The 22727-nt window shown below is 55.7% G+C and overlaps 2 protein-coding genes and 1 non-coding gene across 14 annotated transcripts in view; 2 read left to right on the top strand and 1 right to left on the bottom strand.

The window, feature by feature from the left end:
• The first annotated feature begins 1543 nt into the window (after nt 1-1543).
• Nucleotides 1544-4634, top strand: TIMM10 (translocase of inner mitochondrial membrane 10). 2 transcript variants are annotated; one of them, XM_012096449.4, is made up of 3 exons: nt 1544-1576; nt 2060-2176; nt 4235-4634. In XM_012096449.4, the coding sequence occupies exons 2-3, from the start codon at nt 2106-2108 to the stop codon at nt 4434-4436; spliced, it is 273 nt and encodes a 90-aa protein (XP_011951839.1). In that variant the 5' UTR covers nt 1544-1576; nt 2060-2105; the 3' UTR covers nt 4437-4634. The 2 variants fall into 2 exon arrangements, with proteins under 2 accessions (XP_011951839.1, XP_011951840.1); XM_012096450.4 differs by having other exon boundaries at nt 1544-1937.
• Nucleotides 4635-6868: 2234 nt separating this feature from the next.
• On the bottom strand, nt 6869-6940 carry TRNAC-GCA (transfer RNA cysteine (anticodon GCA)). The gene has a single exon. It is a non-coding gene; the product is annotated as a tRNA-Cys (tRNA).
• Nucleotides 6941-19262: 12322 nt separating this feature from the next.
• The window catches only part of SLC43A1 (solute carrier family 43 member 1), a 29810-nt gene continuing 26345 nt past the window's right edge, over nt 19263-22727 (top strand). For 7 of the 11 annotated variants that reach the window (XM_027979781.2, XM_027979787.2, XM_027979783.2 and 4 more), the window contains exons 1-2: nt 20020-20119; nt 20788-20954. In XM_027979781.2, coding sequence (XP_027835582.1) covers nt 20801-20954 — 154 coding nt within the window. In that variant the 5' untranslated portion in view covers nt 20020-20119; nt 20788-20800. Of the gene's footprint in view, nt 19515-20019; nt 20120-20785; nt 20955-22727 lie in introns of those variants that run through there. The other 4 variants (XM_060399580.1, XM_042233558.1, XM_027979784.3 and 1 more) reach the window with 2 other exon arrangements.

Here is a 22727-nt window from a genome sequence, read left to right as displayed (position 1 = left end):
ATTCCAGTCCATTTTAGTTCACTGATTCCTAAAATGTTGACGTTCACTCTTGTCATGTTTGACCACTTCCAATTTGCCTTGATTCATGGACATAACATTCCAGGTTCTTATGCAATATTGCCCTTTACAGCATCGAACCTTACTTCTATAACCAGTCCTATACACAATTGGGTGTTGCTTTTGCTTTGGCTCCATCTCTTCATTCTTTCTGGAGTTATTTCTCCACTGATCTCCAGTAGCATACTGGGTACCTACTGACCTTGAGAGTTCATCTTTCAGTGTCCTATCTTTTTGTCTTTTCATACGGTTCATGGGGTTCTCAAGGCAAGAATACTGAAGTGGTTTGCCATTCCCTTCTCCAGTGGACCACATTCTGTCAGACCTCTCCACCATGACCTATCCATCTTGGGTGGCCCCACAGGGCATGGCTTAGTTTCATTTAGACAAGGCTGTGGTCCGTGTTATCAGATTGGGTAGTTGTCTGTGATTGGGGGGGGGGGGCGGGAGTCTAACAGAAGCTGAATAAAACATACTGTATACTGGACTCCTCTTTCTATAAGAAGGCGCCTCGCTGGTCTCTGCAACCCCAGAGACAATTCAGGGATCTCCTCACAGCCGTATTCACCGGAAAGCCCTCTTGAACTCTGGCTCTCAAACCTGCCTGCACAGGGGAATCGCAGGGGAATTCTACAATGGACCTGTTAAGTAGTTAGAATAGGAAAAAGGAGCCCAGGATGGCGGTGGCTAAAAGACAAGGATCGGAAAAGCCCAAGAAAATAGAATGAAGGAAGGTCCTAGGACCAGAGTGAGGACCTCAGGTAAAACAAACAGCACCCCTGGCGAGCCCAATTTACACAGGGCAGGCCCAGGGGAGGAAAAACACACACAAAGAGGGGCCCAAGGGCCAGGGCGCGCTCTCTCCCCCCTTTCCGCGCCGTTTGGGTTGGCTTTCCTTTATTTTCTAAGTACAACAGAGCTGTAACACGGAGCTATCCAAGGGTTTTAACCTCCGTCGCTTCAAATTCTTGCTGTGACGAGACAGAACCGAGGAAATTACACACTCCCACCACATACCGATGCCTGGGTCCTGGCCCCAGGGATTCTGATTTATTTGGTGCGAAGTGGGCCCTGGACACTGGGGTGATTTTAGGCGGCCCAGGTGGGGTTACATGCATCTAAGGGCTGCCGTTTGAGGACGCCCTTCCTTCTCTGCACCAGACCTGCACTCCGACCTCCGCGGAGGGTGAGGTTCACCGAGCTCGGTACCCCTGCCCGCTCTGACAGTACCCATAAACTCAAGCCGCTCGGCCATCCCCGCTAGGGACCCTAACGCTACCTGCTGCGGGCGCTCTACGCCCCGCCGCAGCCTCTATGGTACCCTGCAGTCCTCTCTAGCACCTGGAGGACTCCCTCGCCTTCGGCAGGAGCCAGCCGCTCCCTCTCTATGGTGGCGGAATTCCCGGCGCCGCCTGCGGCGGGGGCCTTCACGCCGGAAGCGCGGCCTGAGCGGAAGGGAGGCGGGACTTCCCGCCTGCCGCGCCCCACGTGCTTCCGCCCTGCCGCAGCAGCGCCCACGGTGAGTTTGTGGCGTGTGCCGGAGGCCGGGGGCCCTGGGGGCGTGAGGGGGAGGCCCGGGCCTCGGGGAGAGACTCGGATCGCGCGGCGACCCCGACGACGGCGCCGCCGCTCCAGGGCTGTGGCCTCGGGCCCGGCCCCGCAGGGCCGCGTCGCATCGGGTCCGCAGGGCCCCGCGCGTTCGTGCAGGCCGTTCGGGGCCCCGTCCCGGACCCCAGCTTCTTCTCCCGGAGAGACGCCACCTTGAGGGGCTGGGCGTCAGGGCGTCGGGACCCGCTCTGCAGGCCTGCCGTCGCCGGCTCTGCGACCTTGGGCGGGGCCTCGGTTCCGACGTCTGACACTGAGTGCTTGAGCTTGCCGAGGTCAGCGGCCCCTCCTGGTCGGATGCCCTTGCGATTCCTCCACGTCCTGCAGCCCCTGGACGGGAAAGCGGCTGGGCGGGCTGGGTGCTGACCGTGATGTCTACCCCCACCCCCAAACCCAGGAACTAGGAGGCCCGCTGGAGATCTCTTCCAGGGCGCAGGGCTGAGATGGACCCCCTCAGGGCCCAGCAGCTGGCCGCAGAGCTGGAGGTAGAGATGATGGCCGACATGTACAACAGGTAAGGCCGGTCCTGCTGCTCACGTCTTAGAGACTGCTCCCAAGTCATCCTCTCCAAGGGCAGAGGTGGGCGACTTCCGAAAAATCTTCGTCTCAATCTAGGATAAACTGAGGTCCATACTTCCCAGCACCCACCTCCACCCCCATGCAAGCATGCATGCATGCCCAGTGGCTGAGTCGTGTCTGACTCTTTCCCACCCCTTGGACTGTAGCCGGCCAGGCTCCTCTGTCATGGGATTTCCCAGGTAAGACTGAGTGGGTTGCGTTTGCTTCTCCACCCACCTCCATGGTTAAGGGCTAATGCAGCCGCAACGTGGACTCACTAGAATGACTTGGACATTGGGGTTGGGATGGAATTGATGATGGAGGAGCTGTGCAGGAAGAGAGACCAGGCTCTGGTTGGGTTCTGGGGACAGCAGAGCAGTTGCTTTTTGACAGATCTGGCATAACCCGTTTAGCAGTGTTGAGCACTTTGTAGGCATTATCTTTTTATAATCTCCACTGAGTTCCCTTGTCCCATTTTTAAGGTGAGGACATTGAGGCTTGTAGAGGTTCAGCAGCTTCCTCAGGGTCCACAGCTCGTCGGTAGCAGTGCCAGGACCAGGACTTCAATCTGACTCCAGACGAGTCATTGGGCAGATTTGGGAACAAATCACAGCCACATCAACCACTACTACTCTGGCCTTGGGCAAGTTACTTGGACTTGCAGACTGGTGGTTATCCCAGCTATAAAATGGGGTGCGTAATATTGGAGAAGACTCTTGTGAGTCCCTTGGACTGCAAGGAGATCCAACCAGTCCATTCTGAAGGAGACCAACCCTGGGATTTCTTTGGAAGGAATGATGCTCAAGCTGAAACTCCAGTACTTTGGCCACCTCATGCGAAGGGTTGACTCATTGGAAAAGACTTTGATGCTGGGAGGGATGGGGGGTAGGAGGAGAAGGGGATGACAGAGGATGAGATGGCTGGATGGCATCACTGACTCGATGGACATGAGTCTGAGTGAACTCCGGGAGTTGGTGACGGACAGGGAGGCCTGGCGTGCTGCGATTCATGGGGTTGCAAAGAGTCGGACACGACTGAGCGACTGAACTGAATAGTACCTTCCTCATAAAGACATTATAAATATTAAATGTTAAAATATAAGACTTATCAAGCCCAACACAAGTAGGCAGTCAATAATTATTTGCTTTAAAAAAATTTTTTTTATTATATATTTTTTTATTTTTTTTTAATTTTATTTTTACTTTATTTTACTTTACAATACTGTATTGGTTTTGCCATACATTGACATGAATCCACCATGGGTGTATACAAGCTCCCAATCCTGAATCCCCCTCCCATATTTGCTATTTTTATTGGCTAAAACTGTCTGGCATCCTCCTTTGGTTAGTTGGGTTTGTCTTGGAGGCTGTCTGTGAGAATGATTTTCTAGAGTGAGCTGTGGAGTCAGGCTCCACGCGTGCGTGTGAGTTGCTTCGGTCGCGTCCGACTCTGCGGCCTCATGCACTGTAGCCCACCAGGCTCCTCTGTCTGTGGGATTCTCGAGGCAGCGATACTGGAGTGGCTTGCCATGCCCTCTTCCAGGTGATGTTCCCCACCCAGGGATCGAACCCATGTCTCTTAGGTCTCCTGCGTTGGCAGGTGGGTTCTTTACCACTGCGCCCCCTGGGAGCCCCCAGTCAGGCCCCCTGGGCTCGTAGCCCAGCTTTATGTCATCCTGAGGCTCCCTGTTCCTTCACTCCCTCATCTGTAAAAAGGGGGTGACGATCGTGCCGACTGCGTAGAGTCATCCCGAGGACTGCATGGCGGAATCCACGTCACGCACTTAGCATGATGTCTGGAACGTAGCCAGTACTCACCTAATGGTTCCTGTCTGATGAGTCAGAAACACGGGGTGACCGTGGGCCAGACAAGGGCCTCCCTGGACGGCAGAGGCGCAGACTGGGGGTTTGCACTGCCTTCCTGGCAGGTGAGATCAGGGTAGCAGGGCAGGAGGGGTCGCGAGTTCCTGGTTTGCCACAGCAGGCTGCTGATCCGGCCTTACCCTTCTTTCTAGAATGACCAGCGCCTGCCACCGGAAGTGCGTGCCTCCCCACTACAAGGAAGCAGAGCTGTCCAAGGGCGAGTCCGTGTGCCTGGACCGCTGTGTCTCCAAGTACCTGGACATCCACGAGCGGATGGGCAAGAAGCTGACAGAGCTGTCTATGCAGGATGAGGAGCTGATGAAGAGGGCGCAGCAGAGCTCTGGGCCTGTGTGAGGCGCGGCGGCACACCCTGAGGTGCACCCCACCCCACCCGTCTCCTGAAAGTGCCCCACGTCGGGCATCTGTGAAGACTGCCCGGCCTGGACTCCTGGAGAGTCTCCAGGAGCTGGAGTATGGTGGAGCCCTTTCCCAGGCGGGCCCTGTGACTGTGTGTGTGTATATATGTTATATATTAAAACAAGTTTGTTGACACCCACGGTGTGCAAAGCAGTGTGCCTGGCACTTGGGAGTGAAGGCGGCAGGCACAGCCTCTACCGGCAGAGGGAGTCTGACGTTGTGTTTAAAGCAGAGACCAGTCCTGTGGCTTAAGCGGGCAGTCCCCGTCAGCCGCTCGCTGCGTGAGCCTGACTTCACCGTGCTTGGCTTCCTCATCTGTAAAGTGGGGGACGGTCATAGGGCTGGGGGAAGGTAAGGAGAGTTAACGTGAATACACCACTTATAGTATGACTGGGCCAGAGAAGGTTCCCGAGATACTTCTGTTTTTGTAGCGAGCATACGCTTTGTCTGGTTTGGATGCACTGGGTCTTCGTTGCTGGGAGTGGGCTTTCTCTGGCTGCGGCGTGTGGGGTTCTCGTGGAGTGCAGGCTGTGGGCACGGGGGCTTCAGCAGCTGCAGCTCATGGTCCCAGTTGCTCCCCAGCAGGTGTAATCTTGCCAGACCAGGGATCAAGCCCGCATCTCCTGCACCAGCAGGTGGCTGTTTGACCACTGTACCAGCAGGGAAGCCCAGCGCCTTATGTTTAACAGCTAAAGTGCAGGCCGGCACATCATTCTCCCAGATGATGGAAAAGAAATTATTTAGAGGAGCGGGTGGGAAGGAGATGGAACTTGGGTAGCCACAACGTCTTGGTGCTAAACGGCCATAGCGGAACCTGTGAAGGGACCCAGCGTCACGCACGGTGTGTGATCCAGGGGAGGGCCTGAGTGATAACTGCTGTTAGCCATCCGGGGTCCATCTGAGTCCACCCTGGGGACCCCACTCCTCACCCTTGGTGGGATCTTGCGGTCTGATCCACCCAGCAGGCTAGAGGCCCTCTAAGGAAACGGGGCCTCCAAGAGGTGGTGGTTTCTGGGTCACAGGAGAGGAGCGGTAGCCTGGATGCCAGGATGGACTGCCGCACGTGCTGCCTCGCAGAGGAGAGGCCGCAGCGACTCCTGTCCTGACGGTGCCCTTGGAGAACTGCAGCTCAGAAAGGGCGGCTCTGCACCGGGAGCTTCGGTGACCCCAGTGCCGCCGTGGTAGCAGAGGCTGGCGTCCGGCATGTAACCTCACCAGGCCCCTGGGCACGCAGGACAAGTAGCGGCAGCACGTGCCAGGCTTACAGAGGACAGCCTCAGGGAATTCCCTGGCCGCCCAGTGGTTGGGCCGCGTCACTTTCACTGCCAAGGGCCCAGGTTCGTTTCCTGGTTGGATAACTAGTATCCCACAAACTGCACAGAGCATCCGGGAAAAAACAGGTTCAGGTCAGACCGCCTGGGGTGAAAGTTCCAGCCTGTGCGCTCCTGGGGAGGCATCTGACCGGTCTGCCTCAGCTGAGTGCGCGCTCAGCCATGTCCGGCTCTTGGCAACCCCACGGACGGCAGCTCACCAGGCTCCTCTGTCCACGGGCTTCTCCAGGCAAGGAGACGAGTGGGTTGCTATGCCCTTTTTCCAGGGATCATGCGATCCAGGGATCGCACCTTCGTCTCTTCCATCTCCTGCACTGGCAGGCAGGTTTTTCACGGCCAGCACCAGCTCAGTTACCCTGTCAGTCAAGTGATAAAGCCAGTTAATTGAGTCGTCATGAAGATTAAATGTGTTAATAACTAAGGCACTTGGGAAAGTGCCTGCCTTTCCCATGTTAAATACTCATAATATTAACTTTTTAAAAAAATTGTTAACTTGGGTGTAAGGAGACATGGATAACAGTCCCAGAAAAGTTAAAAAATCATTGTTAAAAAATCACCTCCAGGGTGAGCTGAGAGCCCGCGTCCAGGTGCTGCAGTGGCGGTGTGGGCCAGCAGGTGGCGCCGTCCGCCCGTGGGAGTCCGCCCGCCGGGGCCGGTCCGCGGGTGCTCAGCGGGGCTGGTGCTGGGGAGGGTCAGTGGTGAGGAAAACAGACTGTGCCTGCCTTCAGGTCTAGCAGCAGTGTCGGGAGTTCCCAGGGTGCATATTAGAAGCAGGGCCGGTCGGGGTGGAGAGAAGAGGTTCCAGCTACAGATAAGCTCATGTTGGAGTGGGATGGGATGGGAGGTGGGTGGTGAAGAGCCCTGTCCGAGGCCCGGCCAGCGCAGCTCCAAAGCCTGAAAGTGAAAGTGGAGTCGCTCAGTGGTGTCGGACTCTTTGTGACCCCGTGGGCTGTAGAACACCAGGCTCCTCCATCCATGGGATTCTCAAAGCAATACTGGAGTGGTTTGCCAGGTTGCCATTTCCTTCTCCAGGGGATCTTCCCGACCCAGGGATCGAACCTGGGTCTCCTGCATTGCAGGCAGACGCTTTAACCTCTGAGCCACCAGGGAAGCCTGAAGAGCTGCCACCAGGGAAGCCTGAAGAGCTGTGTTAAAAGGCTGGGTGTTCTCCGAAGGGCATCAGCAAACTGGAAGGAGGTGAACCCTGGCGGTGAAAACGACAGGTCTGCATTTTACAGGTTCCCTCCAGCTGCCCGCCGGGTGGATGGGTGACGAGGATTCGGGGCAGACATGCCAAGGGTCCAGTGAGAAAATGGGTGTGTGTGCGCGTGTGTGTGTCTGTGTGTGCGGATTCGAGTACAAGTACCGTCGAGGGCTTCCCTGGGGGTCCAGAGGTTTAGCGTCCACCTTGCAATGCGGGGGACGCTAGTTCGATCCCTGGTCCAGGAAGATCCCCCCGCCATGGGGCGCCGAGAGCCCTCACGGAGCCGCTGTGAGGAGACGCCCACGCGGTGCGAGCAGAGGGGAGCCCCTGCCGGCCGCGGCCGGAGAGCGCCTGCGCGGGGCGACAGGGCGACAGAGAGCCAGCGCAGCCAGAAAGAGCAAGAAATTAAAACGACAACCTATCGTTGCGCATTGCGCTAGTGAGTGTATTATTATTTCATTAGGATCTGATAACAGCTCTGAGGCAGGTACTGTGGTTCTCGTAGATGAAGAAGCTGAGGCTCCAAAAAGTAAGTAACTTGCTAAGGGTCCTAGAACAAGCAAGTGGCAGGATTGCAGCTAATTCAGAGCCCACTTTTACCCACTCCTCTTGGGTGGAGGTGAGGGTGGACTTGGGGAGTCTTCCTTAATGCAGTGTATGTCAGCAAAGTCATATTTCATTCAACAGTATCTACTGTTGCCTTGCCACGTGTAGAGAGCGATAGAGAACTGTACAAAGTGAATTAGCTAGGTCCCTGCCTTCAGTGAGGGCTTCTCAAGTGATGCTGGAGGTAAGGAATCCCAGTAAGAGATGTGGGTTCAATCCCCTGGAGGAGGGAATGGCAACCCTCTCCAGTATCCCTGCCTGGAGAATCCCACAGACAGAGGAGCCTGGCGGGCTACAGTCCATGGGGCCGCAGAGAGTGGGACACAACGGAATGAGCTGGCACGCACGCTGCCTTCAGTGAACAGTGTGGGGCGGGAGGGGAGGCGTGGAGAGGCGCACAGACCTGTGAAGGGTGGTGGGATAGGCGAGGCCCGCCTTCTCAGACGAAGAGAAGGGTCAAAAACTCAGTCCTCATGCGCGCTCACTAGACTGTCAGATTTACAAAGCGAGGAGTGTCTCGTGAAGAACCAGGACTTCGGCTTCTTTTGAAAGGTTAGAAGAGCTGACACGCCCGCCTCCTTTCCTGCGCGGCTGGGGTCTGCTGAGGACGGGCAGGGCCTCTGCCGCCCAGCGAGCCTTCCCGCGCCCGCATCTCCCCTCCTCGGCAGCTGCTTGCCCTGGAGGCCTTTGCGCTGTGCCATGCGCTCCCTGGGTTTTCAGCTGAGCCGGACGCTGAATGAGAAAACGCATCGTCCTGTCCGGGAGCGGGCGGGCTCCAAGGTGGCTCCTAACCACCCACCCACTCTGCTCACTGCTGTTCACCCCCAGTATGATCTTCCACTGTGCACCCAACCTCCAGAGAGGCTTTCGATTGTTGGATTTTTTTTTTTCCTTTTTTAAACTTTTTATTTTGCATTGGAGTATAGCTGATTAAGAATCCGCCTGCCTATGCAGGAGATGTGAGTTTGATCCCTGGATTGGGAAGATCCCCTGGAGAAGGACATGGCAACCCACTCCAGCCTTCTTGCCCGGGAAATCCCATGGACAGAGGAGCCTGGTGGGCTGTAGTCCATGGGGCTGCAAAAGAACCAGATGTGATTTAGCAACTAAACAACATAGCTGGAAAACAATATGATAATTTCAGTGAACGGCAAAGGGACTTAGCCATACATATACACGTACCCAGTCTCCCCTAAATACCCCTCCCGTCCAGGCTGCCACGTGACACTGGGCGGACTTCCACTGCTGCACAGTAGCTCCCTATTGCTTATCCGTTTTAAACACAGTGTTCACTCCTCCTGGTAGAGGCTTGCATCTATCGAACAGAACACAGCGAAGGGGATGAAAACTGCGTCCAAGGTCCAGGCACGAAAGATCGTAATGGCCGTCCTTGTAGAGTTCCTCTCGCCCCCCGCCCTCCTCTCTGTCCTCCCCTTCTCCTCTTGCTTGCAAACCCTCAGGAGGCGAGCTTCCATGTTGTCAGCTGCCCTGGGAAGAGACTTGCATGGTGGGGACCTCGGGGCAGCCTCCAGCGCACAGTCAGCGCGGGACTGAATCCTGCCAGCACCCGCCCGAGTGAGCTGGGATGCAGATCCTTCCCCAGTCGAGCTGTCGGATGACAGCAGCCCTGGCTGGCACTTTGCAGCCCTGTGAGAGCCCTGAAGCAGAGGACAGAATGGACCTGCACCCTGACTCCCAGCCTAGAGAAGCTGAGATAATAAAGGCTGCTTTAAGCCATTATTTTCTGGGGTCATTTGTTACACAGCAAGAGTTAACAACCACTAATAGTTCTCGCGACCGTTAACGGTTGTCAGAGAATATGCTCGGTCATTCTGTACCTACACCTGGAAGGACTGAGGCACCATTCCAGGCATTTGGGGTGCACCACGGAACAGGACAGGTAAAGATCCTTGCCAACCTGGAGTTTACATTCTAGGGCAATGGTTTTACATAGACGTCATGCTGCCGTCTATGGGGTCACACAGAGTCGGACACGACCGAAGCGACTTAGCAGCAGCAGCATGCTATTTTGAAGGAAAGAAGGGAGAAAGTTCTTAACCTTTCAGCTCTTGGAGCACTCTGAAACTCCCAACAAAAGCCACAGACTGGTTCTTCGGAAAATTGTATGCGCACGTGGAGTTTCGTATGCAATTTCAGGAAGTTTCATAAAAATTCTTGTGGGCTGACCTGAGGGAAATCTCGTGACAAGAATCAGTTTGAATGCTGGGGCAAAGAGAAGCAAGACAGAAATTAAAGTATCTGGGGAGAGACAGATATTAAAATCAGGCACTTTAAAAAAGTAATTGAGCTGCACCAGGTCTTTCCAAGCTGCAGGATCTTTCCCTTGCGGTATGTAGAGTCCTGCTGGCATCCTGTGGGGTCTAGTTCCCTGACCAGGGATTGAACCCTGGACCCCCTGCGTTGGAAGCGTGGAGTCTTAGCCATTGGACCATCATCAGAGCAGTTCCATAAAATCTGTCCCTCTTATAATTGTGAAGAGTGCTACGTAAAGGGATGAGCCCCCCCACCCCAGGTCCGAGTGCTCAGAGAAGACGGTCACCCTGAAAGTGATACAGGTGAGAGACACCTGAAGGTTGGGTAGGAATTTGCCGGGGGGGGGGGGGGACAGGGGGGGGGGGAGGGGGTGGCTTCTGTGCTAAGTGGCAGGTTAGTGTCAGTGGTGGGGGGTGGGTGCTGGTCCCTGCCCGCCAGCCCACACAGCCCATCAGAGGAGACACACACCGTGATGAGATGCGTCAAAGGGCGGCTCAGATACTCATGAGTCATATAGCGGAGGGACTTTGTTGGAGTCAGAGCCTTCCTGTAGGAAGTGGATGGTTAAGTCAAAGTCTGGAGGACCAGTAGACAGACCGGGACAGAAGGATGGTCCAGGCCCAGGTGGGAGAACACAGGGTGTTGGCGGATGACAGGTCACCCGGGTGCAAACACAGAGAGGGGAGGTGGCAGAGGGGGAAGGGGGCGGCAGGAGGGCCCAGACGGGCCAGGAGGCGCTGCTGGGAGCCTGGACGCTTGCTCAACAGGCGCGGGAAACCACCGCGGGGAATGGCCTGTAATTCTCCCTGGAGGGCGGACTTGCCTGTATGAGTGGCAGGAATCCGGAAGGCCAGGGTGAAAAGGCTGCAGGAGTCCAGGTCGCATCTGATGAGACCCAGGCTTTCGGGACAGTAGTCGATGGAGAAGAGATCTCTCTCTGTTTTTTAAAAAACATTTTGGCCATGTCACTCATGACCAGGGAGCGCGCCCACGCCCCTGCAGTGGAAGTGCGGGGTCTTAGCCACTGGACCGCCAGGAAGTCAAGCGCCAGAGATGGAACCACAGGCTCACCTGTGGAAGGCGGGGCTGGGAGCAGAGACCAGATAACTCCAGTTTGGGCTTAAACCACTGCGTGCAAGGTGGCGCTTTTACAGACCCAGGCAGCAAGGGAGGAAGAGCGAGGGAGAGGGGAGGAGGGTCACTTTCCTCCTCACTGAGCACTCATCGTCTGTACAGCTGGCCTGTCTTTACTTCCCAGCTGCACCCTCTCGCCACAGCCCACCCCCGTGCGCGCGCTTCGGTCCGGGCGCCCCGTCAGCCCCCGCAGTGGCCCGGGCGCCCTCCTCGGCGCTGCGTCCTCCTCTTGCTCTTGTTCAGTCGCTCAGTCGCGTCTGACTTTTTGCGACCCCACAGACTGTAGCCCGCCTCAGGCTCCTCTGTCCGTGGGATTCTCCAGGCAAGCATACTGGAGTGGGTTGCCATTTCCTTCTCCAGGGCATCTTCCCGACCCAGGGGTCGAACCCAGGTCTCCCGAATTGGGGGCAGACGCTCTAACCTCTGAGCCACCAGGGAAGCCCCCCAATTATCACACAGCAAGCGCAATTGCATCTGAAGGAAGCGCCACGCGGGGCAGAGGCTCTGTGCTGCCGCGAGTCACCCGGGAGGGGCAGTGATCCGGACCAGAGGGCAGCACGGAGTCCCCGAAGCGGCTGCGGCGCCAAGATCGGACTGCAGCAGACTTCCCGCGTCTGATTTAGCAGCGCCAAAAGGGAGGACCGGCCTCCCAGGCGGCTCAGCGGTGAAGACGCTTACTTCTTGGAAGAAAAGCTTCAATTCTCCAGTATGCTTGCCTGGAGAATCCCATGGACAGAGAAGCCTGGTGGGCTACAGTCCACGGGGGCACAAACAGTCCGACCCGACCGAGAGACTAATCCAAGGTGATAATTTGAATCCTCCATGCCTCCCTTCCACGGGACTTCCTGTTCTCTGAAGAGAGACTCTGTGCCTTATTCACCCTCCAATTCCCTAGTGCCTGTTGCTTGTGAAAGTATTAAAAAACATTATTTTAAACTGAGACTTAATTCACATGATGAGAAAACCCACTCTTTTGAAAGCTTCAGTTCAGCGAATGTTAGTACACTCACAAAGCTCTACAATCACCACCGCTATTTAATCGCACGTTTTCTTCACCCTCCTCCCATTTCTCCCTCCCCTTGTTGTTACTTTCAGTCGTTGGTTTTTGACGGCTAACCTTCAGTCTCCATGTATCTGCCCGTTTTCCGCATTTCGGATGCGCGCAGTCCTACAGTATGTGATGTCTTGCATCACATTCTTCCCTTCAGCTTGATGTTTTCAACTTTCATCCGTGTTGTAGCATATATCAGGACCTTTTTATGACCAGTAATAATACACTGAATATTACTTACGTATTTTTTAGTTTAGTTTAGTTTCGGTCACCGTGCAGGGCTTGTGGGATCTTAGTTCCCCAACCAAGGATCAAACCCAGGCCCTCAGCAAGGCATGTGGTAACCACTGAACCCCCAGGGATTCCTGCGACACACATTTTTATTTGTCCATTTATTCCTGGACAACTGAGTAGTTTGCATTTCTTGGCTTTTATGGATAACAGGGCTATGAACATTTGTGTCCAAGTTTTTGTGTCCACATAATGGTTTTGGGTTCTAAAATCACTGCAGATGGTGATTGCAGTCATGAAATTAAAAGACGCTTACTCCTTGGAAGAAAAGCTATGACCAACCTAGACAGCATATTAAAAAGCAGAGACTTACTTTGTCAACAAAGGTCCGTCTAGTCAAAGCTATGGTTTTTCCAGTAGTCATGTATGGATGTGAGAGTTGGACAATAAAGAAAGCTGAGAGCCGAAGAATTGATGCTTTTGAACTGTGGTGTTGGAGAAAAGTCTTGAGAGTCTCTTGGACTGCAAAGAGATCCAACCAGTCCATCCTAAAGGAAATCAGTCCTGAGTGTTCACTGGAAGGACTGACGTTGAAGCTGAAACTCCAATACTTTGGCCACCTGATGGGAAGAACTGACTCATTGGAAAAGTCCCTGAGGCTGGGAAAGAGTAAAGGCGGGAGGAGAAGGGGACAACAAAGGATGAGATGGTTGGATGGTATCACCAACTGGATGGACATGAGTTTGAGTAAACTCCAGGTGTTGGTGATGATAGACAGGGAGGCCTGGTGTGCTGCAGTCCACGGGGTCACAAAGAGTCAGACATGACTGAGCGACTGAACTGAAGTGAATGTTCTCAGTTCTCCGCAGTATATACCTAAGAGAGGAAATTCTGGGTTTCAGCGCTGACTCTGGAATTATTTGACGCTCGGCCAAGCCGTTTTTCCGAAGTCACTGCACCGTTTTATTTACATTCCTCGTGCAAAGGTTGACCGTGACTATTTGCGGGGCTGAATAAATCATCTCTCCGCTGTGAGCTGGAGACTGTTACCTCCTGGAAGAGGGAGGCTCGGCACTGCGAGTGCCTCGGGCAGATCCGCACACATGACGGGCTGCAGGGTGAGAAGGGGAGCCCGGCTGCGACCAGGAATGCAGTCCTGACACCCCAGGGGGAGGCTGGTGGGCCAGCAGCTCACAGGACACGCAAGGCAACAGCCCAGGTGTCCTCCGCTCTGGGTCAGAGTCTAGACGGGGGTTACTATGGGGGCGGGTGAACCCTATGACTCTGATACGGGGGTGAGTCTCTGGTCTCTTCTCTGAGACTTTCCAGGGGGTCCCCGTGGTTAAGACTCCAGGTTTCCACTGCAGGGGCCAAGGGTTAATTCCTGGTCTGGGAACTAGGACCCTACCTGCCATTATCATGTGCCCCTGCTGCTGCTGCTGCTGCTGCTGCTGAGTCGCTTCAGTCGTGTCCAACCCTGTACGACCCCATGGACTGCAGCCGACCGGGCTTCCCTGTCCCTGGGATTCTCCAGGCAAGAACGCTGGACTGGGGTGCCATTTCCTTCTCCAGTGCATGAAAGTGAAAAGTGAAAGTGAAGCTGCTCAGTCGTGCCGACTCTTAGCGACCTCATGGACTGCAGCCCACCAGGCTCTTCCGTCCATGGGCTTTTCCAGGCAACAGCACTGGAGTGGGTGCCGCTGCCTTAAAGTCCCTCTCTTTTCAAACTGTAGTTATCAATTTGTGGCTGCACTGGGTCTCCACGGCTGTGAGCGGGCCTTCTCCGGCTGAGGCGAGCAGCGGCTGCTCCCCGGCTATGTAAGGGCTTCTCATCGCACTGGCCCCTCTTGTCTCAGAGCAGCGGCTCTGGGCATGCGGCTTCAGCAGCTGTGGCCCAAGGGCCTAGTTCCTCCTTGGCAAGAGGGGTCTTCCCGGACCAGCGATCGGACCTGTGTCTCCCGTGTGGGCAGGCAGGCTCTCGACCCCTGGACCACCAGAGGAGCCCTATTTTTTAAATTATTATTCTCTGAAGCATCACAGTGGCTTCTTACCTGCTCTCAAGTCCCTCTTCTTTCTACTCCTTAAACACAGAAACCCGACCGTATCGATCTCCTTCCTTAAAAAACATACAAACTAAACTAAAAGCAAACAGAATCTGGGCGTTCCCATCACCTAGCTCACAAAGTAAGACTTCTCACAAGAGAAGACTGCGCACAGACCTCACCAGATGGGCCACACCGAAATCAGACTGATTATATTCTTTGCAGCCAAAGACAGAGAAGCTCTATACAGGCAGGAAAAACAAGACCGGGAACTGACTGTGCTCAGATCATGAACTCCTTATTACCAAATTCAGACTTAAATTGAAGAAAGTAGGGAAAACCACTAGACCATTCAGGTATGACCTAAATCAAATCCCTTATGATTATACAGCGGAAGTGAGAAATAGATTTAAGGGATTAGATCTGATAGAATGCCTGAAGAACTATGGAGAGAGGTTCATGACATTATATAGGAGACAGGGAGCAAGACCATCCCCAAGAAATAGAAATGCAAAAAGGTGAAATGGTTGTCTGAGGAGGCCTTACAAATAGCTATGAAAAGAACAGATGAGAAAGGCAAAGGAGAAAAGGAAAGATATACCAATTTGAATGCAAAGTTCCAAAGAATAACAAGGAGAGATAAGAAAGCCTTCCTCAGCGATCAGTGCAAAGAAATAGAGGAAAACAATAGAATGGGAAACATCTCTTCAAAAAATTAGAGATACTAAGGGAACATTTCATGCAAAGATGAGCATGAAAAAGGACAGAAATGGTATGAAGCAGAAGATATTAAGAAGAGGTGGCAAGAATGCACAGAAGAACTGTACAAAAAAGATCTTCATTACCCAGATAATCACGATGGTGTGATCACTCACCTAGAGCCAGACATCCTGGAATGTGAAGTCAAGTGGGCCTTAGGAAGCATCACTATGAACAAAGCTAGTGGAGGGGGTGGAATTCCAGTGGAGCTATTTCAAATCCTGAAAGATGATGCTGTGAAAGTGCTGCCCTCAATATGCCAGCAAATTTGGAAAACACAGCAGTGGCCACAGGACTGGAAAAGACCAGTTTTCATTCCAATCCCAAAGAAAGGCAATGCCAAAGAATGTTCAAACTACCACACAATTGCACTCATCTCACATGCTAGTAAAGTAATGCTCAAAATTCTCCAAGCCAGGCTTCAAACAGTATGTGAACCATGAACTTCCTGATGTTCAAGCTGGTTTTAGAAAAGGCAGAGGAACCAGAGATCAAATTGCCAACATCCACTGGATCATCAAAAAAGCAAGAGAGTTCCAGAAAAACATCTACTTCTGCTTTATTGACTATGCCAAAGCATTTGACTGTGTGAATCACAATAAACTGTGGGAAATTCTTCAAGAGATGGGAATACCAGACCACCTGACCTGCCTCTTGAGAAATCTGTATGCAGGTCAAGAGGCTACAGTGACAACTGGACATGGAACAACAGTCCGGTTCCAAATAGGAAAAGGAGTACGTCAAGGCTGTATATTGTCACCCTGCTTATTTAACTTCTATGCAGAGTACATAATGAGAAACGCTGGGCTGGAGGAAGCACAAGCTGGAATCAAGATTGCCAGGAGAAATATCAATAACCTCAGATACGCAGATGACACCACCCTTATGACACCCTTATGGTGAAGAAGAACTAAAGAGCCTGTTGATGAAAGTGAAAGAGGAGAGTGAAAAAGTTGGCTTAAAGCTCAACATTCAGAAAACAAAGATCATGGCATCCAGTCCCATCACTTCATGGCAAATAGATGGGGAAACAGTGGAAACAGTGGCAGACTTTATTTTGGGGGGCATCAAAATCACTGCAGATGGTGACTGCAGCCATGAAATTAAGACTCTTGCTCCTTGGAAGGAAAGTTATGACCAACCTAGAAAGCATATTAAAAAGCAGAGACGTTACTTCACCAACAAAGGTCCATCTAGTCAAAGCTATGGTTTTTCCAGTAGTCACGTATGGATGTGAGAGTTGGACTATAAAGAAAGCTGGGCACCGAAATATTGATGCTTTTGAACTGTGATGTTGAAGAAGACTCTTGAGAGTCCCTTGGACTGCAAGGAGATCCAACCAGTCCATCCTAAAGGAAATCAGTCCTGAATATTCATTGGAAAGACTGATGCTGAAGCTGAAATTCCAATACTTTGGCCACCTGATTCGAAGAACTGGCTAATTGGAAAAGCCCCTGATGCTGGGAAAGACTGAAGGCAGGAGGAGAAGGGGACGACAGAGGATGAGATGGTTGGATGGCATCACCAACTGGATGGACATGAATCTGAGTGAACTCCGGGAGTTGCTGATGGACAGGGAGGCCTGGCGTGCTGCAGTCCTTGAAGTCGCAAAGAGTCAGACACGACTGAGCGACTGAACTGAACTGAACTGACTGATTTCACAAAGTGGGAAATTCTTGGCCTGGCAGAGGTTCTTCTAAACTGACCCCAGCCATCCTTTCCAGCTCCCTTTCTCACTCTGCTCTTCCCGTTATTGGACAGACATTTACCGGCAGCTGTTATAGGTCAGGTCCTGGGATGGGTTGTAGGCATAATACAAACCAGCCACAACGTGGTTCCCACTGTGCCTGCCCTCCAGGGACTTCTAGCTCCTGGGGAGAGAGCAGGCAAGATACTGCTGATTCTAGATCAGGGTGAGCATTTCATCTCAGGATAGAATAGCATTGAGCAGGCCAGCGAGGGGCGGGGGAGCACCTCTAACCCAGCCTAGGAGATCAGAGCTTCCAGCCAAAAGGGGAAACTGGAGAAGAGTTGCGAAGGAGGAGATGAAGGAGGGAATCTGTCTTTCCCACAAGAAGGAATCACAGGCGCAAAGGGAAGGCGATGTGGGAGCAGCAGCTTCACACTCCATTCCACAGGTGCTTCCTGAGTGCCCTTAGCTGCCAGGGGTTGTTCTGGCGCTGGAGACACCGCAGTGAACACAGCAGACCTGACCCTCGACCCCATGCAGCCGACAGGTCTCCACACAGCTGACGGGACCCCACGCAGCCGACGGGTCCCCACGCAGCCAACGGGTCCCCATGCAGCTGACAGGTCCTCGCACAGCTGACGGGTCCCCACACAGCCGACGGGTCCCCACGCAGCTGACAGGTCCCCAGGTGAAAAGATGCAAATATGGGCTGGAGAGAAAGGCAAGCATTAACAGTCACAGGGGAGCCGTGGACCCCCAGAGTCTGCGGAGCTGGGTCCACAAAGCCCCTGGAATTTGGTTGTAGATATGTGTGTGTCTGTGTGTTCACACAGGCCTGTTCACAGGGAGTGGTCTCATACCATTTTATTACTTTCTCGAAGAGACCTGTCCAGGACCGCCTTGGGTCACGGGGTCCTTATTCTAGAGCCCCTGGTGCGAAGCTAAGGAGTTTGACCTTGATCTGGAAGTTCTGGGAGCCAGTCGTGTGTTTTGAGAGGCGAAACCCTCAGTGCCTGAGACCAACTGCACCCCTGCCACAGAGAAGTCCTGGCGCCTCTCCAGCTGCTAAGCTTCTGCTTTCGCTGTTTCCTCCCGACCTGGAGGTATGGGAAAGACCACCCTTCAAAGCCAGCCAGCCCTGACTTTCCATCCCGTTTAGACCTACTGTTTTCCAGCTGCTAGCCCCCAGGCCTGCCCTCCTGTGACAAGCTCCGAGGTTTAAATGAGCCTGTGATGTTTTGAGGATTTAATGGTAACTTTTGCTTGGAAAAATATGGGCTTCCCTGGAGGCTCAGACAGTAAAGAGTCTTTCTGCAATGTGGTAGACCCTGGTTTGATCCCTGGGTCAGGAAGACCCCCTGGAGAAGGGAAGAGATCCCCCACTCCAGTATCCTTGCCTGGAGAATCCCATGGACAGAGGAGCCTGGAGGGCTACAGTCCATGGGGTCGCAAAGAGTTGGACACGACTGAGCGACCGACAAACACTTTGCCTGGAAAGTGCCCAGCATATACTAGCCACTCGGCAAATGTGAGTTCCTCTCACGGCGAAATGGCTCAGCTGTTTAGAGAGTCCCTCTTGTCTGGGGCCTGGAATGTCCTGGGCAGTTGCTCACACGGCCAAAGAGCTTTGCGAACAGCATCAACATCCCTCTTCAGACACCGCAATAAACTCACACCTGTACTGATGGGCCCTCGCCCTCATCCCGTGAGTCCACACCACAGTTCACCCTCTGCTTTACAGAGGAGGAAACGGAGGCTCAGGGAGGCCCAGGGACTGTCTGGAGGGCTCCCCTCACCACATCTTCTATAATAATAATAATGGCACCAGTGACAGCCGCAGTGAGGTCTGATTATGCTTGCTTTGTGCCAAGAGCTGCCGCGGGCATTTTGCCTGCCTCAGAACCCCCAATTCCAGCCCCCAGCTCTCCAGCAGTCCTCCCATAGGCACCACTGTAAGGTAGGTGCTGTTGTTACCACAACTTAGAGAAGGAAAGGGAGGTTCAGAGAGGCCAAGCAACTCGCTCAAGGTAGCCCAGGGCAGTGTTCACGTCCACTCTCGGAGCTCAATCTGACTACCTCTGCAAGGAAATCCGTGTCACTCTGCCTCCCTCGGAAAACTCTGCTCCCCAACTGCACAGTTCAAAACCCCACCCGCCCCCGCCCCCGCCCCCGCCCCGGGATCGCGGTCAGCGCGCTGCGGCCGGCCGAGTTGTTCTTTGATGTGGCCGAGGATGCAGAGAGGGCTGCCTGGTTCTCCTGAGGGGCCGGGGCAGAGGCTAGGGGCAGGGAGGTGGGTGGACATTTTAGGCGCAGGGCCGTGTGCCGGGGAGGGTGTCTGGGTATTCGGGATCGAGTCACGTGCTCGTGAAACTCGACCTAGGGGCAGGGTTTGGGCAGGGAACCCCCGCCCCCAGCTCGGGGCGCAGCCCCGGACGGGCGTCAATACAGCTGTTGGCTCGTTCGTCGGTGCACCTCGTCCTAGCCTCGCCGCGCGGACTGGGAGCCGCCCGGAGGCGTCGTGCCCCCTCGCCCCGACCTCCTCCAATGGAACAGGGGCGGTGAGAGCCCCAGACGGAACCTCCGAGGCCGCGAGCGCCGGGACGGTCCCGAGCTGGGCCCGCCGGACGCCGGGCACCGGACACCAGACGCCGACGGGTCCGCGGCCACGCGAGGCGCGTCTGCCCGGGTCAGAGGTGAGCGGCCGGCGGGGCTGGGCTGGGGGGTCCCCGAGAGCCGGGGCTCCCCGGGTGGCTCCTGCCGGTTCTTCCAGGCGCCCCAAGAAACCCTGTCACCTGAGCGCGCGGCTCCCGCCCCTTCGGTCGGGCCCTCTGCGCCCTCTCCGGCGGCCCTCCCTCCGCTCTGAGCCACACTCGCGTCGGAGGCCGTGCGCACCTGCGGGCGCGCCCGAAGGCCCAGGCCCATTTCACAGATGGGAATACTGAGGCTCCCGGGGGCAGGCACTCGCGCCTCCCCACCCCCCACCCCTCCCACCGGGCCGGGCTCTGCGGCCCGGCCCGCCCCTCTCCTCTGCGATTTCCTCGGGCTCTCCTTCCCCCAGTCCCGGCCGCTCTCCGCCCCGGCGCCGCCCGCGTGCTGTCCCCTCCCGCGGCGGCGGCCGTGCCCGAGGCTGGGGCGGGGGCAGGGCGGGGGGAGCGCGGGCGGCTTGTCTGCCTCTGGTAAACACGCCCGCCCGCCAGCCCCTCCGCCGCCCAGGCCCTTATTGAGTCAGCGGCCGCCGGACTTCCTGCGGGAACCCGAGCCCCCTCCCCGGACAGGAGAGGACGGGCGGGCGCCTCGGGTGAGCGGGGGGCGCGGGGGGCGCGGAGGGCCCGCCTGGGGCGCCTTCCACGTGGCAGCTGCCCGCCGGGGGCGAGAGCCCGCGGGCACTTGGGTCGCCCGGCGCGGGAAGGGGCAGGGCCCGCGGGAGCCCGGCCCCGGGGGAGAGGAGTGGTCTCCCCGGGGCCACGGGAAGACGGAGGGAGGCAGGGGGTTGTCCCGGGGCTGCCATCGGACTTCCCCTTCCTCATCCTGCTCGCCTCGGGGGTTCCTTCCTGGAGCTGGAGGCTGGCTGGCAGCCGGCGGCGGCTTCAGAGCGCGCCCTGCCCCTGGCTGACCTCTGGGGACTCCGGGAAGCGCGGGTTTGGACGCCCGGAGCCGGGCACCGCGTGCCTGGGCCTCGGTGGAGAAGCCTGGAGGCGCGCCAGGAGTCCGTGGCGCGCAGACAGGACCTTCCGGTCCCTGATAGTGACCCGGGGGGCGGGGGGAACCCCAGAGGCTTCGGCGCTGCCCGTGCGCCCAGAGCCAGCCCAGCGGGACCCGCTGGGAAGCCCAGGACGCGATGGGGGCCACCGTGAAGGGCGTCCCCTCGTAGCGGGCGGGCTCAAGGGGGATCTCTAGAACCCCCACGATAAAGAGTGCTTCTCGGGGTCCCCTGGGTGCTTGGCTCAGTCCCCTGTGCCCCGGCAGGCTGGCCACCGGGATGGCCCCCACGCTGGAGCAGGCGTACCGGCGGCGCTGGTGGATGGCGTGCACCGCGGTGCTGGAGAACCTCTTCTTCTCCGCCGTGCTCCTGGGCTGGAGCTCCCTGCTGATCATGCTCAAGAACGAGGGCTTCTACTCCAGCGTGTGCTCAGGTACCCCGAGGAGGGACCAGCGGGGCGGCACACGGGGAGGGGGTGGGGGGGGGAGCGGGGGCGCCATAGGAGGCTGGAGACCGAGCTCCCCCAGGGGCTTGGGCACCCCCACGTCTCCTCCAAACTTTCTCTAGAGAAGAACCCACTAACCGAATTCCGTTTGCACTGAAACCCAAGCTTCCTGCCGGCAGCCAGGTTCTGGGTGGGAGCCTTTGGCAATCTCAGGCCTAGGGCAAGGCGCGCTGCAGCTGCTAGCTGAGTGAGGGTTTTCTTGCTGGGGCTATTGTCAGGCTGAAGGAGGCAAAGGTGGGTATTCAAGCTGGATTTGATGGTCAAGGTGGTGGGGGGGTTGGTGTGCCTCCTTTTCCAGGCCCTTGGAGGCCTCAAGTCACCTCTTATACAAAGTTAGTAGCCTCGTTTCCTCTAGGGCCCCAGCTCATGGGGATCTCTGTTTCCCATTTTGGTCCCCTGGGCTTTGTATGAGGGGCCCTGAAGGCTGGAGTGACAATTCTAGCAATCTTGGGAACCCTGGCTGTCTTCAAGTGCCCAGAGACAAGGAGTTGCCCCGCCTGCTGCCTGGGAGTTGAGTTTCTCCTCCCGTCTGACACGGGGATCTTTCTTTTTTGGGAAGGAGGGCGCTGAGCTGACAGGCTCAGCCCAAGGAGCTGGAGGGATGTGGATGGAGTTTGGCCCTGGCCTGCTTATCCTCTTCCTCCAAACGCCTGGCTGAGGAACTGGCTTTGGAAGAGGGCCAGCTTGGGTTAGAATCCCAGGAGCTGGCTGACATTGGCAAGGTCTCTAAAGCGCTGAGCGCTTCCTGGGTGGCACTAGTGGTCAAGAGCCCGCCTGCCAATACAGGACACACAAGAGGCGAGGGTTTGATACCTGGTTGGGAAGATCCCCTGGAGGAGGGCATGGCGACCCACTCCAGTATTCTTGCCTGGAGAATCCCGAGGACAGAGGAGCTTGGCGGGCCACAGTCCATGGGGTCGCATAGAGTCGGGCATGACTGTAGAGAGCACGAACACAGGCTAAACCATTGAGCTTTAGACGCCTGCTCTGCAAAGTGGAAGAAGGGCAGTGTCTATGCAGTGAGAGGGAACAGTACGTGATCCGTGTGAGTGTCCTTCCTGGCTTCTCGCAACTCCTGACTCTGGTCCCTGCAGCCTGCCTTGGCTGTGAGAGAAAACCGTTGCCTTCGTGGAGGTGGAGCTGGGGCTCCCTTGATTTCTGCACCCTCTCAGCTCCAACCCCTTGCCCGACTAATCCGTAAGCAGCAGGTTGGGTGCAGGATGCGTGGGCATGCACAGCCTGATGGGGGGCCCGAGGAAGTGGGGATTCAAGCTGGCAGCTGGTTAGGAGGGGCAGGCTGGGTCAGGAGGCGCTGGCTTGGGGTGGCGTGCTGGGCATCCTAGGGTGGCTGGGAGAATCAGGCAGAGGGCCGGGGCATCCCTGTGCCAGGGGAGACCAGGAGTCCACGTCTGTGCTGAGCTGTTTGCCCTGGATACTGGGGAGACCTGCCCTTTGCTGCCTCCTGGCCTTAATGCCTGTCTCTGCCAGTCCAGTGGCTTCTTCCAGCCCTCTGCACCTGTTTTTTTTTTTTAATCAACTTTATTGAAGATTAATTTATATCAAGCATTCTGATGAGGTTGGACAAATTTACGCACGTCAGGAACCATCACCATATTTAATATTTAGAATATTTCTGTCACCTGCAAAACTCCTTCCCTTTTGCTGCCCATTGTCCAGCAAAAATATGGATAGAGGTTGATT

This window comes from Ovis aries, chromosome 15, assembly GCF_016772045.2.
Source record: "Ovis aries strain OAR_USU_Benz2616 breed Rambouillet chromosome 15, ARS-UI_Ramb_v3.0, whole genome shotgun sequence".
Lineage (NCBI taxonomy): Eukaryota > Metazoa > Chordata > Mammalia > Artiodactyla > Bovidae > Ovis > Ovis aries.
This window is presented reverse-complemented; position numbering and strand designations above follow the sequence as displayed.

Excerpts from the sequence above, each read along its gene's own strand:
- TIMM10 (XM_012096449.4), top strand. The coding sequence starts at position 2,106 with ATGGACCCCCTCAGGGCCCAGCAGCTGGCCGCAGAGCTGGAGGTAGAG. Across the intron at positions 2,177-4,234 it reads ATGGCCGACATGTACAACAG|AATGACCAGCGCCTGCCACC; the intron begins GTAAGGCCGGTC and ends CCTTCTTTCTAG.